At 50.6% G+C, this 12,388-nt stretch overlaps 1 protein-coding gene across 1 annotated transcript; it reads right to left on the bottom strand.

Annotated features, from left to right (window-relative positions):
* Positions 1-792: 792 nt before the first annotated feature.
* SFRP2 (secreted frizzled related protein 2) lies at positions 793-11,017 on the bottom strand. Its single transcript, XM_045830968.1, has 3 exons — positions 8,232-11,017; positions 5,821-5,901; positions 793-1,954 (listed from the first exon to the last, which is right to left on the bottom strand). The coding sequence occupies exons 1-3, from the start codon at positions 8,728-8,730 to the stop codon at positions 1,650-1,652; spliced, it is 885 nt and encodes a 294-aa protein (XP_045686924.1). The 5' UTR covers positions 8,731-11,017; the 3' UTR covers positions 793-1,649.
* Between the last annotated feature and the right edge of the window lie 1,371 nt (positions 11,018-12,388).

Below are 12,388 nucleotides of genomic sequence, written 5' to 3'. Positions count from 1 at the left end.
AGGGCATTTAAATTGGACATTGATCTGTGTGTCTGTTTCTTCACCAGTTCCTCCACACTGTCTTGATTGCTGTAATTAAATAGTAAGCCTTAACATTGAGAAGAATGATTTCTCCCCCCCTTTTTCCCCCCAAATTATTCTGGTTGTTCTAAGGCTTTTCTTTTTCAATATAAATTTTAGAATAGGGTTATCCACACGGACAGAAAAACTTGCTGAGATTTCAGTAGGAATTGTATTAAACCAATAGATCCATTCGAGGAAACTTGAACATCTTTACTGAGGCATCATCTGTCTTTCTCTTAATGTTGGCTCCCCCCCCCCCCAGCCCCCACCTTCTCACGGACATTCTTCTAATCATGGCTCTTCGTCTGAGGGTCAGAGTGTCCTGGGGGGCGGGGAACTAACATTTTTGCTGTGGTTATTCCTTTCCATTATGAAAGTCTCTGGGAGTGAAAGGGACCACGGGGAGGCCGTGGACCTTCGGGTGAGAGTAGGGTTGCCACACGGCTGCAACTGAATTGCTGAGGGGGGACAAGGGAAGGAGGGTCCTTTTTGGAGTCTGCCCCCCTGCAGGGTCCCCAGGGTATGAATCTGAGATGTGAGGCACAAGGTGGGAGTCTGGTGGCATCGGGGGGGAGACACTGTCTGAGTCACTTAAGGAACAGACACTTGGAAATGTAGGGAGGCTGGACCTCAGGAAAACGGAGGTGACAGCTCTTAAAAGAAGGTGACAGTTCCCTTCCCAACCCCTTCTACTACAGAGACAGAAGACACGCAGGTAAAACAGGATGTGAAGTTTATATACAAGAATATAATGTTTATCTGAAATATTTACAATGTTGGTTAAAGCAATATTTTTACAACTTTTTAAGGTCAACTACTATGTATATTACAGGTAAGCTACAATGGTTTAATTTGCAAAAATAAGAAAAAACGTTTTAAACAAAGCTTAAAGGACTCAGGTCAATTACAAAACTTGTCTGTTGTGCCCTTTATTCAATGAATTCATGCTATGATGGTTAATGTGCTTTTTATAAATGGAAGTCCTCTACTTGGAAATGCAATACACGCTACAGTTGTGAAGTCCCAATGAGGGTGTAAAATGACATGTAACTGTTTGAACGCTTAGGCGAGGCGTCTCAGGCTGGAGCTGAGAGATGTTGAGATAACAGCCAGCTTTATCTCAACTGGGGTTGTGACCCACAGCAGTTTGGGCCACAGAAAAAAATGAAGCTATTTGGACGTTTACGGCATCCTCAGCAGAAAGTAAAAGTCAGGTGACCAGACCAAAGAGGGGAAAAAAAATCAGACCCAAGTCACAGTTGTACCTATTCAAAACTAACTTTAAAGTGAGCTATTTTAAAACTTCATAAAAATATGCATGATTTTATTAGTTTGAATATTTCTACAAGACTTGGCTGGGTTTCTCCTTAATGTGAAAACAGGTACCCATTCCTGAGGCCTCCTAGGGCCTAATAACTCAGGAAATGCTGGGGGTGCAAATGTGCAAAAGGCAGGGGGCGCTGCTCCAGGCTGGGGCCGGAGCTGCAGGGACTGTGCTTGGGACAGAGAGCTGAGGCCTGGGCCTCGCGTGGAAGTGGCCAGCCGCGCCCTGGGGCCGGCCTGTCGGAGCACCCGGGGCACCACAACTAGCACTGCAGCTTGCGGATGCTGCGGGAGATGCGCTTGAACTCTCTCTGCCCCTTCTGCCACCGCTTCACCGAGGTGATCACCAGCTCTCCGCCCAGTTTCTGTCCCATGACCAGGTAGGGCGCGTTGATGTCGTTCATCTCCTCGCAGGTGCACTGCAAGCTGTCTTTGAGCCACAGCACCGACTTCTTCAGGTCCCGTTCGGACACCCCGTTCAGCTTGTAAATGGTCTTGCTCTTGGTCTCCAGGATGATTTTCGTGTCTCTGTTGATGTAGGTTATCTCCTTCACTTTTATTTTCAGTGCTACCGAGAAGGGATGGAATCACTCCAGTTATAATGAGGGAATGCAGTCGAGATTGGGAGCTCTCCTCACCCCACGCTACTGCTATGGGCGTGACCTGGCTTGGCAGGGGAGCAGGAGAGCTTCCTAGAGCTAAGGGGCTGGTCGGCCGGGCTGTGTGGAGGGGGTTGGGAACTGGGGGCAGCAGGTGGCTCCATTTCTAAAGCCTCAAAGGGTTTGCTAGGCACTTTGTTTCAAATCAGCCATCCTTTCAAAACTCCCTTTGTGGGACTCGATTAACGTTCGTCCCAGCCCTGGTGTTTGTGTGCGGGTCGCATGTGGTTTGTGCTCTGCTCTCCTCAACAAATGACTTCCCCTATTGGAAACGTCAGCATGAAAAGAAATGCCTGATTCTTAGGTGAAACATGATCCTTCTGTGGCTGTAAACTTTAAACTCAATTAATTACGTTGGATAGGTTTTTGGACAAACCTGCAAGGAAATTATATCACACAATCATTGTTTTCTAAAGAACAGACTATAGGGAAGGAGAATTGATCTTACAGCTGCATTTGATTTGGTAAAGTAACTAGGAGAAAAATATCCAAGACTCTTTTTAAGAGCACATGTTTCGCTGTAAAAGTGTTTTTCTGAAGACCTCATCCTCATATGCTATCCTTTGCCCGTCCAAGGCCAGGGCGTTTACAGTTCATATATGTACCGTTTCCAAAATGGATATTAGACTCATTAGAATGCTAAGACCAAAAGTAAGTGGTTTACATAAAAGACACATTTTAGAGCCATAAACATTATGCTTTGGGAAAGAAAACCCTGCAAACGTACATGCTGGAATTACATTTCAAGAATCAATGAAGGCAAAGAAAGCACAGGATTTGAAGGTTGGAAGAAATCATCCAGTTAAACGTCTCTCGTTGGCACAGGAAGAATCTGAAACCCAGAGAACTGGAGTGACTTACACAAGATCACCCAGTTAGATAGGGTCCCCACTGAGGGGGACCCTCGGAACACCGGGTCCTAAACCTCCTAGAGCACCAGTGTTGTCTCATAGGACAATTCCAATCTTGTGTCCTGGCTGGAGCGTTAACTCACCCCGCTGTCATGCGTCCCTAGACCCTTGGTGCTGTAGATGACTGTCCTGTACGGATACGCACCAGTCTAGCTTCCTGACTCTGATGGGGTTTAGTTCATTGCTTAAATTAATAACAGAGGAAGAGTTCTGAGCGTATGTGAGCATAACTGCTTTGGTGGTTTCTTTCTCTCTCAGAAAGACAATTTGACGAAGGACGGCTTTTCTAGTCGACTGGGAAATGACCAAAGCTCAGCTGGGTACGTCAAGGATGCTGTGACTTAGCCAGCCATTATTTTGTCTGATACCACATCTGAACCATGGTTCTGGCTTCTCAGGGTTTATGAGACTTAAATCATGGACTTGAAGGTGTAAGGTGTGGGGATGGGGGCCATACATAGTGAGCAAAGTGATTGATTATGTGTTGCCTGGGAGCCTCTTCTATAGTACAGAGAGAGCATGCGTGATTTCAGCAGGTCAAACTAAACATTCTTGAGCTCCAAACATTAAAAAAAAATCATCCCTTTTAACCAGGGGGAAGCTTTATTACTCATACTTCTCTAGCTTTAAAATGACCAGCTTTGCTAAACATCACCATGGGAAAACAGCAGGCACTTCCTGCCTGGGTGTTCAGCTGGGACCAGATACAGGGAACGAAAGCCCCAGAACAACTTCTCCTGCCCTGGAAGATGCGAACAGGGATGCAGGACGCGGTAGTCAGAGGTGCTGACACCATCCGATCCAACGACAGATTGTGCTGAAGACACAAGCAGGTGGCGTGGGCCCTCCTTTCTTCAGTACTTTGCCCACTGAAATGAGGAGGCGTTCTACACTCGCCCTGTGCTTCAGGTGTGCAATGGCCAAGGGGTGTGACATTCAATACACCAGATTTCTACCCTCGTTCCTTCCATCCTTCCGTTACTCGCCCAAAGTACAGAGGCAGTATGGAATACCGCTTGTAAACCTGAGATCCAGGTTCATTAGCTCTTTTGGGACAAAAATGAATGTGCGGAAATGTAAAACAAAGCTCGTGAGGGTCTACGTGTGTGAAACTGTAAATGTAATGACTCCCATGTTGTTTTGAAAGGCGTTCTTCCCCAAGGAGAGAACACTAGCACGCACACATACCCCGCCCCCCCATTTTTGGGCCCAGGCTTGACAGAGCATCCTTAGGGAGGTCTTCTATAGGGGAAGTGGCAAAGCAAGCAGTTCATACATGTGAGTGCGTGTGTGTGCGCATGTCTCTCATATCAACTGTTTGGAGCCCCATAATACAACCAACTTTTTCATGGAAGCCAGGAGAGAGATCTGGATGAAATCTAGTGCAATGGATGCAAGCTGTCGGAAGATGATATTTGACGTACACTTCAGTGTACATCTTATTAAAATGGTATTTTCCTCTCTTGCCCTTCATCCTGTCTGGTAGCACAGAAGCTAGGCACTGAGTTTCGGGAAGGCCCTGGGATTGCTGTTGCCAACACGCCTGGCCCCCAGAGTCGTGTATATTTTATGCAGACATACGAAATGCTATCATCCCATTGGTGGCTCTTGCTGAGGGGCAGGATGGGTTGGGACCGAGTTGCCTTTCCCCCTCCCTTCCTTGGCATTGTGAAGCTTTTCCTAAAGCTGTGGCTCTGGTTGTTCTGGCACGAGCTAAGGGCAGACTCGGGGCCCTCCCTGGAAGAGACCCGTGGGTGTAAGGAGCACTGTTAGGATTATTCTCCGAGTTCAGGGACCTGACCGGACCTGAGACTTCCGGGAGGTCTTCCTCAGCAGCGGGGGCTGCAGTGATTCCTCTCAGTCTCAAGGACGTTGTCGAGGACACAGCAACAGGATACAGATCTGTTAGAGCCCTGTTGTTGGATGGAGTCGGGGTCACAGCTGTGTACTGCTAAGGTCAGCCTTCTGCCCGAATGGAAGTTTCTAAGAGGTACCAACCACTTAAACACATCAGAAGGTCTCTGCTTTTGGAATGGGATGAAGGCCAGAAAGCTCGGGAGTCTGGACGAAGTTCTTGGCCAGTCCCAACTTTGAATTTGGCATTGACCCTGTGTCTAGCTGGGCCTGAGGACAGCAGATAAGGTGCTGATAGAGTCCTGTATGGACAGTCTCCAACCCGTTTCCCCTAATAATATCCTCTTAAGGGCAGTGACTTACACTCTATGGAACTTGGGTAACGTATCACACATTATTTATTGTCCCCAAGCACCACGTCATCATGGATCTTTCGTGCGGCTTGCCAAAGTAAATTCCTAAGCTTTATTTCTTCTTTTGAAATTTAAGGAATCCCTCCTCCAGTTATTAAGCAGTATCTTGGATATAGTCACTAATGGTTATGAATAAAGGAAGAATATTTCAGTTTGGCACTGGACTCCGTTTCTATTTGTGGACAACTTAATGCCTTCCGTGTGTTCGCTGGGGCTAAGATTCACATGTTTCCGTCCCCGGTGCGCATGTCCAGTGTCCGAAAGGGAACACGGCCCAGGATCAGGCTTGTTGGCGAGAAAAAGCCAAAGTAAAATGAAAACATGTCATTGAAAATTAGTAAGTTAAGTAATTCTCAGTATTTGATTACCGCTTAAATGAGTCTCACCTAAAAGAGACACAAGTCGACAGAAGACAGTTACCCAGGGAGGAGACCAGGAGAGAGCAGGTTAGATGACTGTAGGAAAGGTGAGTGAACGGGGGTGGCATCTCACCCAGGTTTATCTAGTAACATCTCCATGATCTGTACCCTTCAGTGTTGCTGGCTAGTAAAACTTTTTGAGTGTGAAATCTTTTGTTGGTTGTGGTGTATTACTTACCAAAATCATTTTTACAAAGAGTCTCCATTATGTCGTTGTCATCCTCGTTTTTATTTTTGCAGGCTTCACAGACCTTAGGGGCTAGAAAGGTGAAAAATTGGTCAGTTTGCCTGAAAGAGAACAGCAGGTGGCGTTTTTGTAAACAACTCGGAGGGGCGCACCCAGGCAAGAGCAGCAATTGTCCTGGAAGAGCTCAGCCTCTGCCTCCTTTATAAGAGGAGGCTGGGTCGTCCCCAGGTCTTCCATGCCTCCCATGTTTCGATGGACAAAAATGCCCATATGGAGTGTTTAATAAATGACGAATTCCAAAGACAAGGGGCACTTGGGGCATTGTGTGCAGGTGTAGCTATAGTTAACCGGGACAGGTTTCAGCCGTCTAGCCCTTCTCCCCCACCCCTGGGACAAACTCAGTCTCTGACAAAGTTGTTCCCTAAGCTTCTCCGAGGAGAAAGCACCAGAAGACGCTTGAGAGAGTTTGGAAAATGTAACCACAAAAAAAAATGGCCAAAAGACTGTCCTTCTCTGCTGCAGGACACCAGTGCCGCTGGGTCTGCGCCGGGCTCCTGAGCAGAGCTCTGTGTCTCTGGAGGGTCGTTTCAAGATATTGTGAAGTCCGCACAGGGAAAGGTGGCGAGTGGTGTTAAGGGCCACCTAGGGGGCTCCTTCCCACCTTGGAACACCTGTAAGCACAACAGCCTTCCCTAACTGGCCCTGCATCACCTTGTACTTTCTGTCAAGCTTGTGCTGAAGCAGCATGTATTTAATCTTTATCTTTGGTCTTCCTAAAGGTTCTTCATGCTCTTTGTTTGCTTCAGATTCTCAAAAACAAACACACAAAACAAAAACAAAACAAAACAAAAAAGAGCGCCAACCAACCAAACAAAAAAACTCAAAGCTTTTCCTGAAGCTTAGCAAAGTTGAAGCCAACTGTCTCTGGAGTCTGACCCAATCTTCTGATGAGTCTAATTTCTTAGGAAAGGGAAAAAAAGAAAGCATATTCCCTTTCTCCCATTTAAAAATGTCCTGTCTTTAAAATTTAGGTGAAATTTAATTTTCATAGAAAAAAGCTATGAGACTCACGATAGAAGAGTTATTTGTGAAACTAGAAAAATGGCAGAGCATATTCTGAAGACCATAAACTTTTATTTTGAAGGGAGAAAGTGGCATTTGGGAGAAAGGTAGTGTATAATGTTGGTGCTGATAGTGGAGAGAAATAAAAACAAAAGCAACACATATAAAACTGCCTTTAACTCCCCTCACTCAAACAAAATGAAACATTTCCAATTAGGAGCTCTAGGAATGTATATAAAATGTTACTAACCTGTATTGGTTGGTCTGTGGTGTATGTTGGACAAATGTTTAAAATATGCCAAACATTTGCAATAAATTAGAAATCTAACCAATAAGATGATTGCATACTCATGGTGCCTGCCAGGAAAGATTGCTAAGCAACTCTGCGTTTTCTTTAACTAATGATGGCTGTAGGAAAACAATTAGGAGATTGAAAGGGAGATGCTGCTGGAGCCCTGAAAGGGATTAGGAAGCCTCCTTTCCGTCCCAGGGGGGACCTGAATCAGCTCAGGCACATTGTATGTTTTGTTTTCAGGAAGAATATCGAGAGCCCATGAGGTTTTCATTGCTTTGATGGTTTTTGCACAGGAACTCCCCCTCTGTTTTCTAAAAACTTGGGAAACTTTTTTTTGCATGGTTTTCTCTAGTTAATTAAAACCACTCCTAAGATAAAAGCTGACTGGTGATAGAAAATGATTGCTGGAGATTCCCTTTGCCTCTTCCGTAGACACCTGAGCAGTTACAACCCACACTCAATTTTCAACACCTCTGAGCCAGCCCTGCCTTTATTTCCCAAACCCGAATTGGCAAAGAACAGCAAGCACCTTAAAAGACAACCTGTTGATCTGTTGTGTGGGTTTCGGCTATGCTGTCTGTATCCAGTGTCCCTGTGCCTAAGTGCCTGCCCAGCGGTGAGAAGGTGCTGTGTGAGGCAGAGCAAGACGCCTCTGACCAGATACATGCTCACCAACTCCTCCACACAGGGCCACTTCCAACGCTCTCACAACTTAGTCCCCCGTGGTAGCAAAAATAATTGTGTCTCTATTTGGAAAAGTTACCTTTCGGTTATTCGTTTTCTTTCTTTTTAACTGCCCCTAAGAAAGGTATAACTGGTATGGCTCGGAAAGGGAATGAGAGGCTCGGGGTGTGTGTGTATGTGGGAGGTATTTGAGATACCTCTCAAATTTGTCACGATGACACATCAGGGCAAGGAGAGCGCTGGCCCCGCCAGGAATGGCACCTCAGGTGGGGACGCATCGGGATGTGGGGCGGGGGCCTAGGGATCCCGCCTGGAAAGTCTTAGCGGAGCTCGGAGGGGGGAAATAAAGGGGAAGGCTTACCTTCTTCGGTGGTGGGCAGGAGGTGGTCGCTGGTAGCGAGGGGTATGCAGAGGTCGTTGTCCTGGGGGAAACGGTCGCACTCGAGCATGTCGGGCCAGGGGAAGCCGAAGGCGGACATGACCGGAGCGCAGCGGTCCTTCACCTGTACACAGAGCGAGTGGCACGGCTGGATGATTTCGTCCAGATCATCGAGGCATACCGGAGCGAAGAGCGAGCACAGAAACTTCTTGGTGTCCGGGTGGCACTGCTTCATGACCAGCGGGATCCAGGCGCCCGCCTGCTCCAGCACCTCCTTCATGGTCTCGTGGCCCAGCAGGTTGGGCAGCCGCATGTTCTGGTACTCAATGCCGTGGCACAGCTGCAGGTTGGCGGGGATGGGCTTGCAATTGCTGCGCTTGTAGGAGAAGTCGGGCTGGCCGAAGAACAGCCCGCGCGCGGAGCCCAAGCAGCAGTGCGAGGCCAGGACCAGCAGCAGCAGCGAGCCGGGGCCCTTCGGCATGGTGGGCGCGCGACCCCCGGGGGGCAGACGGAACGGAGCTGGGGAAGCGCCAGGCGGCCGAGGCCGGAGCTCGTCCCGGGCCGGCTCGCTCGCTCGGTGCGGCTGGGGGGCCTGAAAAGTGGGCGGCGGCGGGGCAGCAAGAGCGCCAAGAGGCCGGGCGCGGGCAGGACTGCGCGGGCAAGGAGCTCTGTGCTCGGCTTTTTGCAGCAAGCCCTCGCGCAGCTCTGGGGGGCTCCGACCCGGGGGGAGCAGTGTGAGCGGCTGCTGGGGCCCAGCCAGCGTTTTCTTGGCCTTTTTAATGCAAATCTGGAGGTGGGTGGGGGGAGCAAGGGAGGAGCCTGTGAAGAGTAATCTGAGGAGGGCTGGTCACTACTCACTTGGTCTGGTTTTCCTTTGAGAATGCCCCTCATGCGCTCCCTGGAAGGAAATTCTGGCTGCCCCCCCCACAACCCCTTTCAGAGGCTGCTGAGCGCGCGCTCTAGAATTGCTCTAAACAACAAACAAATAGACCAGCCCACCCAGCAGCTGCGCACTGACAGTGATCCTGTGGGGTGGGGGCTGCGAGAGATCGGGGGAGTCAGGGACGTGATGGGCTGCCTCGCCGACACGTCCCGGCGGGAACGCACTCTAACCCCAGAGAGGCCCGGGCCAGGGCTGGTTTGACACTATCCTGCAGTTGCTGCCTGGACCCGGGCTGCGCTGTGGAACTGCATCTCTGGGCACCAGCCGGCAGCCAGCCCGTGCTTTGTGCTTTCGGCTTGCACCTGGGGCCTGCCTGCCCCAGGCCGCCTCGAATTTGGTTTAATGTCGAATTCCCAGACACAGTCACCAACCTGGCCTATCCTGGACGGTGTACTTCCCTCCCCTTGCTCTTTTAAAAATCAGAATTATCAATAAAATCGTAGGAGCAAAACTTTGACATGGAAAAGAAAACGTTGGGGTTGCTATTTTGTTGGGGTGAGTCTAGGTTTTGCTGTTGTGGAACCGCCTCTGCAGTTTCCTCTGAATCACAGCTCAGAGGCCTCACGGGCCCTAGCACACACAGGCCTCGCAGCGGGGCGCTCCGGAGAGCCGGAGGTTGGGCCCCATGGCACGGGAGGGCTAGTGCTCGGCCGAAGGGACTGGCAGAAAAGGAGCCAGGTGGGCAGGCCGGGAAGGAAAGAAGAGCAGAGGAAGGAGCTCTGCCTAGGGAGCCACAAGTGCTGGTGGTGGCCTTTACAAAGTTGGTTTGGGGTGCTGCCTGTGTCAACGGGCACCGTGCTGGAGCCTCGTGTGCAGAGGAGAGTTAAGTCCGCTGGCCTCTCCCTTCGTGGAGCTGGGGCTCTAGTGCAAACGGTAAGTTCACGCTGTAAACTGGGACTGGGGTGTCAGCAGAGGGAAGGTGTGTGGTGGGGGGCTCCTTTACTCTAGTCACCCCAACTCTTCCCCATGGGTAGGTCGTCTCAAAACCTCCCAAGCATGGTGGCAGTGCAGATCCAAAGAGATAATCCCGAAGAGCGAGCGAGCCGCCAAAATTCTTTCTTAGGTAAGGTGGGTGTATTGTTACTCCCCAGCCACTCAGAGCCTTTAACAGGCTGTGTCCGCAGCTTCCCCTTTTCCCTCCTTCAGGAAAGATGTTTTGACTTTGGCAACACCCCGCTCCACGACCCCCGTCCGGCTCTCTTTGTGGTTTCACTGCTTAGAAGAGGGGGTTAATGCAGGGGTGGCGAAAGCCCATTCTGTTATCTACTGGAGAAAGTCGTCATCTGGAGGGAGAGAGCATCGTCTGGACAACAAGAATCTTGAGTTCCCGAAAAGTTGAGCTTCCATGTTTTTCTCCTTTGACACGGGTACTCTGCCCGGGAAAAGCCGGGGCTGGGAGTGGGGGCGCGGGCAGCAAATGGCCGCTCTTCCGCAGAACTGGTCCTGGACCTTTTCGTTTCTAACTAAAACCCCAAGAGACGGAAAAGCCCCGCTCCCCAAGACACACTGTTTTGAAAATAAACCCTAAATAAAACGAAAACATTCCGAATCAAACAGTTAATCAGAGCCTGAAGTGGGAGAGATGCTGGGACGTGGGCCCGGGGTGGGATGAGGGCCCTCCCGCCTCCACCGCCCCAGCCCCAGCGCCTTCTCCTGGGGTCGCCTCGGTCCCTCACACATCCTAGGGCGGGGCTCTAGAAGCACAGAGCTGGTTGACCTTGCTGGAGGCGGGGCACCACCGCACACCGCGTAGCGGCGCGGGCCCGCGCGGCCGGAGGCATTGTTTGGGGAGCGCGCGCACCCCCGCTGGCCGCCAGGGGAAGCGGGGAGACGCATTGGAGTCCCCATCGCCCCCGCGCTTACTGTCCGACTCTGACCTGCCTTGTTCCGGGGGGGGGGGGTCCTTTACCCTCCTCGCACCCGCGCCACCCAGCGTCGACTTCACCTTGCGTAGGCAGTGTCATCTTCCCCAATCTGCGTCGCGTCCCACTTCCTTTCCTTCCCTGCTCGTTAGTGCCGCGGCCAGCGCATGCCCACGTGACAGGCGCGCCTAAGGGACAAATTGATTGAGCGGGACGGGAGAATAATCTACGGAAGCTGCGACGCGAGCTCGGACCTTGTGAAAAGCTCAGGAAAGCGGATGCTTGGTGACTGTTGCCGCGCGCCTCCCCAGCCGGGGTCGCTGTGCAACCGCACAGAGACTCGCGCACGTGGTGTAGCCGCGCCGGGGCGCCTTCCTTCCCGCTGACTCTGCTGCGCTCCGGGTTAGCCCTCAGGCCTACCGGTCTTCGAAGATCCTTGCCACTTAAAGAACACTGCCGAAAGCTTTCGCTGTTAAAAAGAGAGTCAATGCTCACCACTTCTACTCCCGTCCACTTAGTACTTGACCGTTTTAGGAACGGAAATTATTCACCCAAACCCAGGGTAGGTGGTGGTTCGTGCCCACTCCTCCGGGCAGCCTACTTAAAGGGGGCGGTTTGCCCTTGGGTCCCTGGTGATGGGATTGGAATTCATCCTCCCACCCCAGCCTCACCACACACCAACATCCCACCCTAACGCTGCAGACCTGCAGAGGAGCCTTGACAAGAGCGGATTTGGCCCCGCTGCTGTGCTTTAGTGTTTCCGGATGTTCAGGCACAGTAGAGTCTCGAGGCACAAAGTTCCCGCTCATCTCGACGGAACAATTCGGCTGTGGTAGGTGCCAAGAGTTTCTGGGATGGCAGGATCGTGGGTCCCATTGTCAGAGATTCTGCTCCGCGAGAGGGGTCTCCTACCCCTGCGTCTGTTCTGCATCCGCGGAGAGCTGGGGAAATGCAGCCTCCCGCTCCCACTCGCGAATAGTAAAGTTAAGGCATATGGACTCTTTCTGAGAGGGAGTGAAAGCAAGAAGGGGGGGAACAAGTGTAAAATGCCGGTTTCTTATCTCAAAATCCAGCTCTGGCTTCCGAGGGGCAGCCTCGAATTGGAAACAAGTTTCTTAGCCCCCAAATAACTGCACCTGTGAGCTGCCCTCCCTTTTGATTGGAGAGCTTGTGTTTCCCTGTGTTAGACAGTACAAAGGTCTCAAGGTCTGGCGCTTCCGTTACTAAATGCTATTCTTGCTATATGTAAAAATGTAGCGCAGTATTTTGTGGATGAGCTCGACCGGCACTTAAGTGAATACGTTTAGCCAGCTGCAGGGAAGAAATCAACATGT

This window comes from Phyllostomus hastatus, unplaced genomic scaffold (assembly GCF_019186645.2).
Source record: "Phyllostomus hastatus isolate PE091 unplaced genomic scaffold, TTU_PhHast_1.1 phas_contig_159, whole genome shotgun sequence".
NCBI lineage: Eukaryota > Metazoa > Chordata > Mammalia > Chiroptera > Phyllostomidae > Phyllostomus > Phyllostomus hastatus.
Note: the sequence above shows the minus strand (reverse complement) of the source record. Positions and strands in the feature narration are given on the sequence as shown.

Excerpts from the sequence above, each read along its gene's own strand:
- SFRP2 (XM_045830968.1), bottom strand. The coding sequence starts at position 8,730 with ATGCCGAAGGGCCCCGGCTCGCTGCTGCTGCTGGTCCTGGCCTCGCAC. Across the intron at positions 5,902-8,231 it reads CCTGCCCACCACCGAAGAAG|CCCCTAAGGTCTGTGAAGCC; the intron begins GTAAGCCTTCCC and ends TCACCTTTCTAG. Across the intron at positions 1,955-5,820 it reads TCTTTGTAAAAATGATTTTG|CACTGAAAATAAAAGTGAAG; the intron begins GTAAGTAATACA and ends CCTTCTCGGTAG.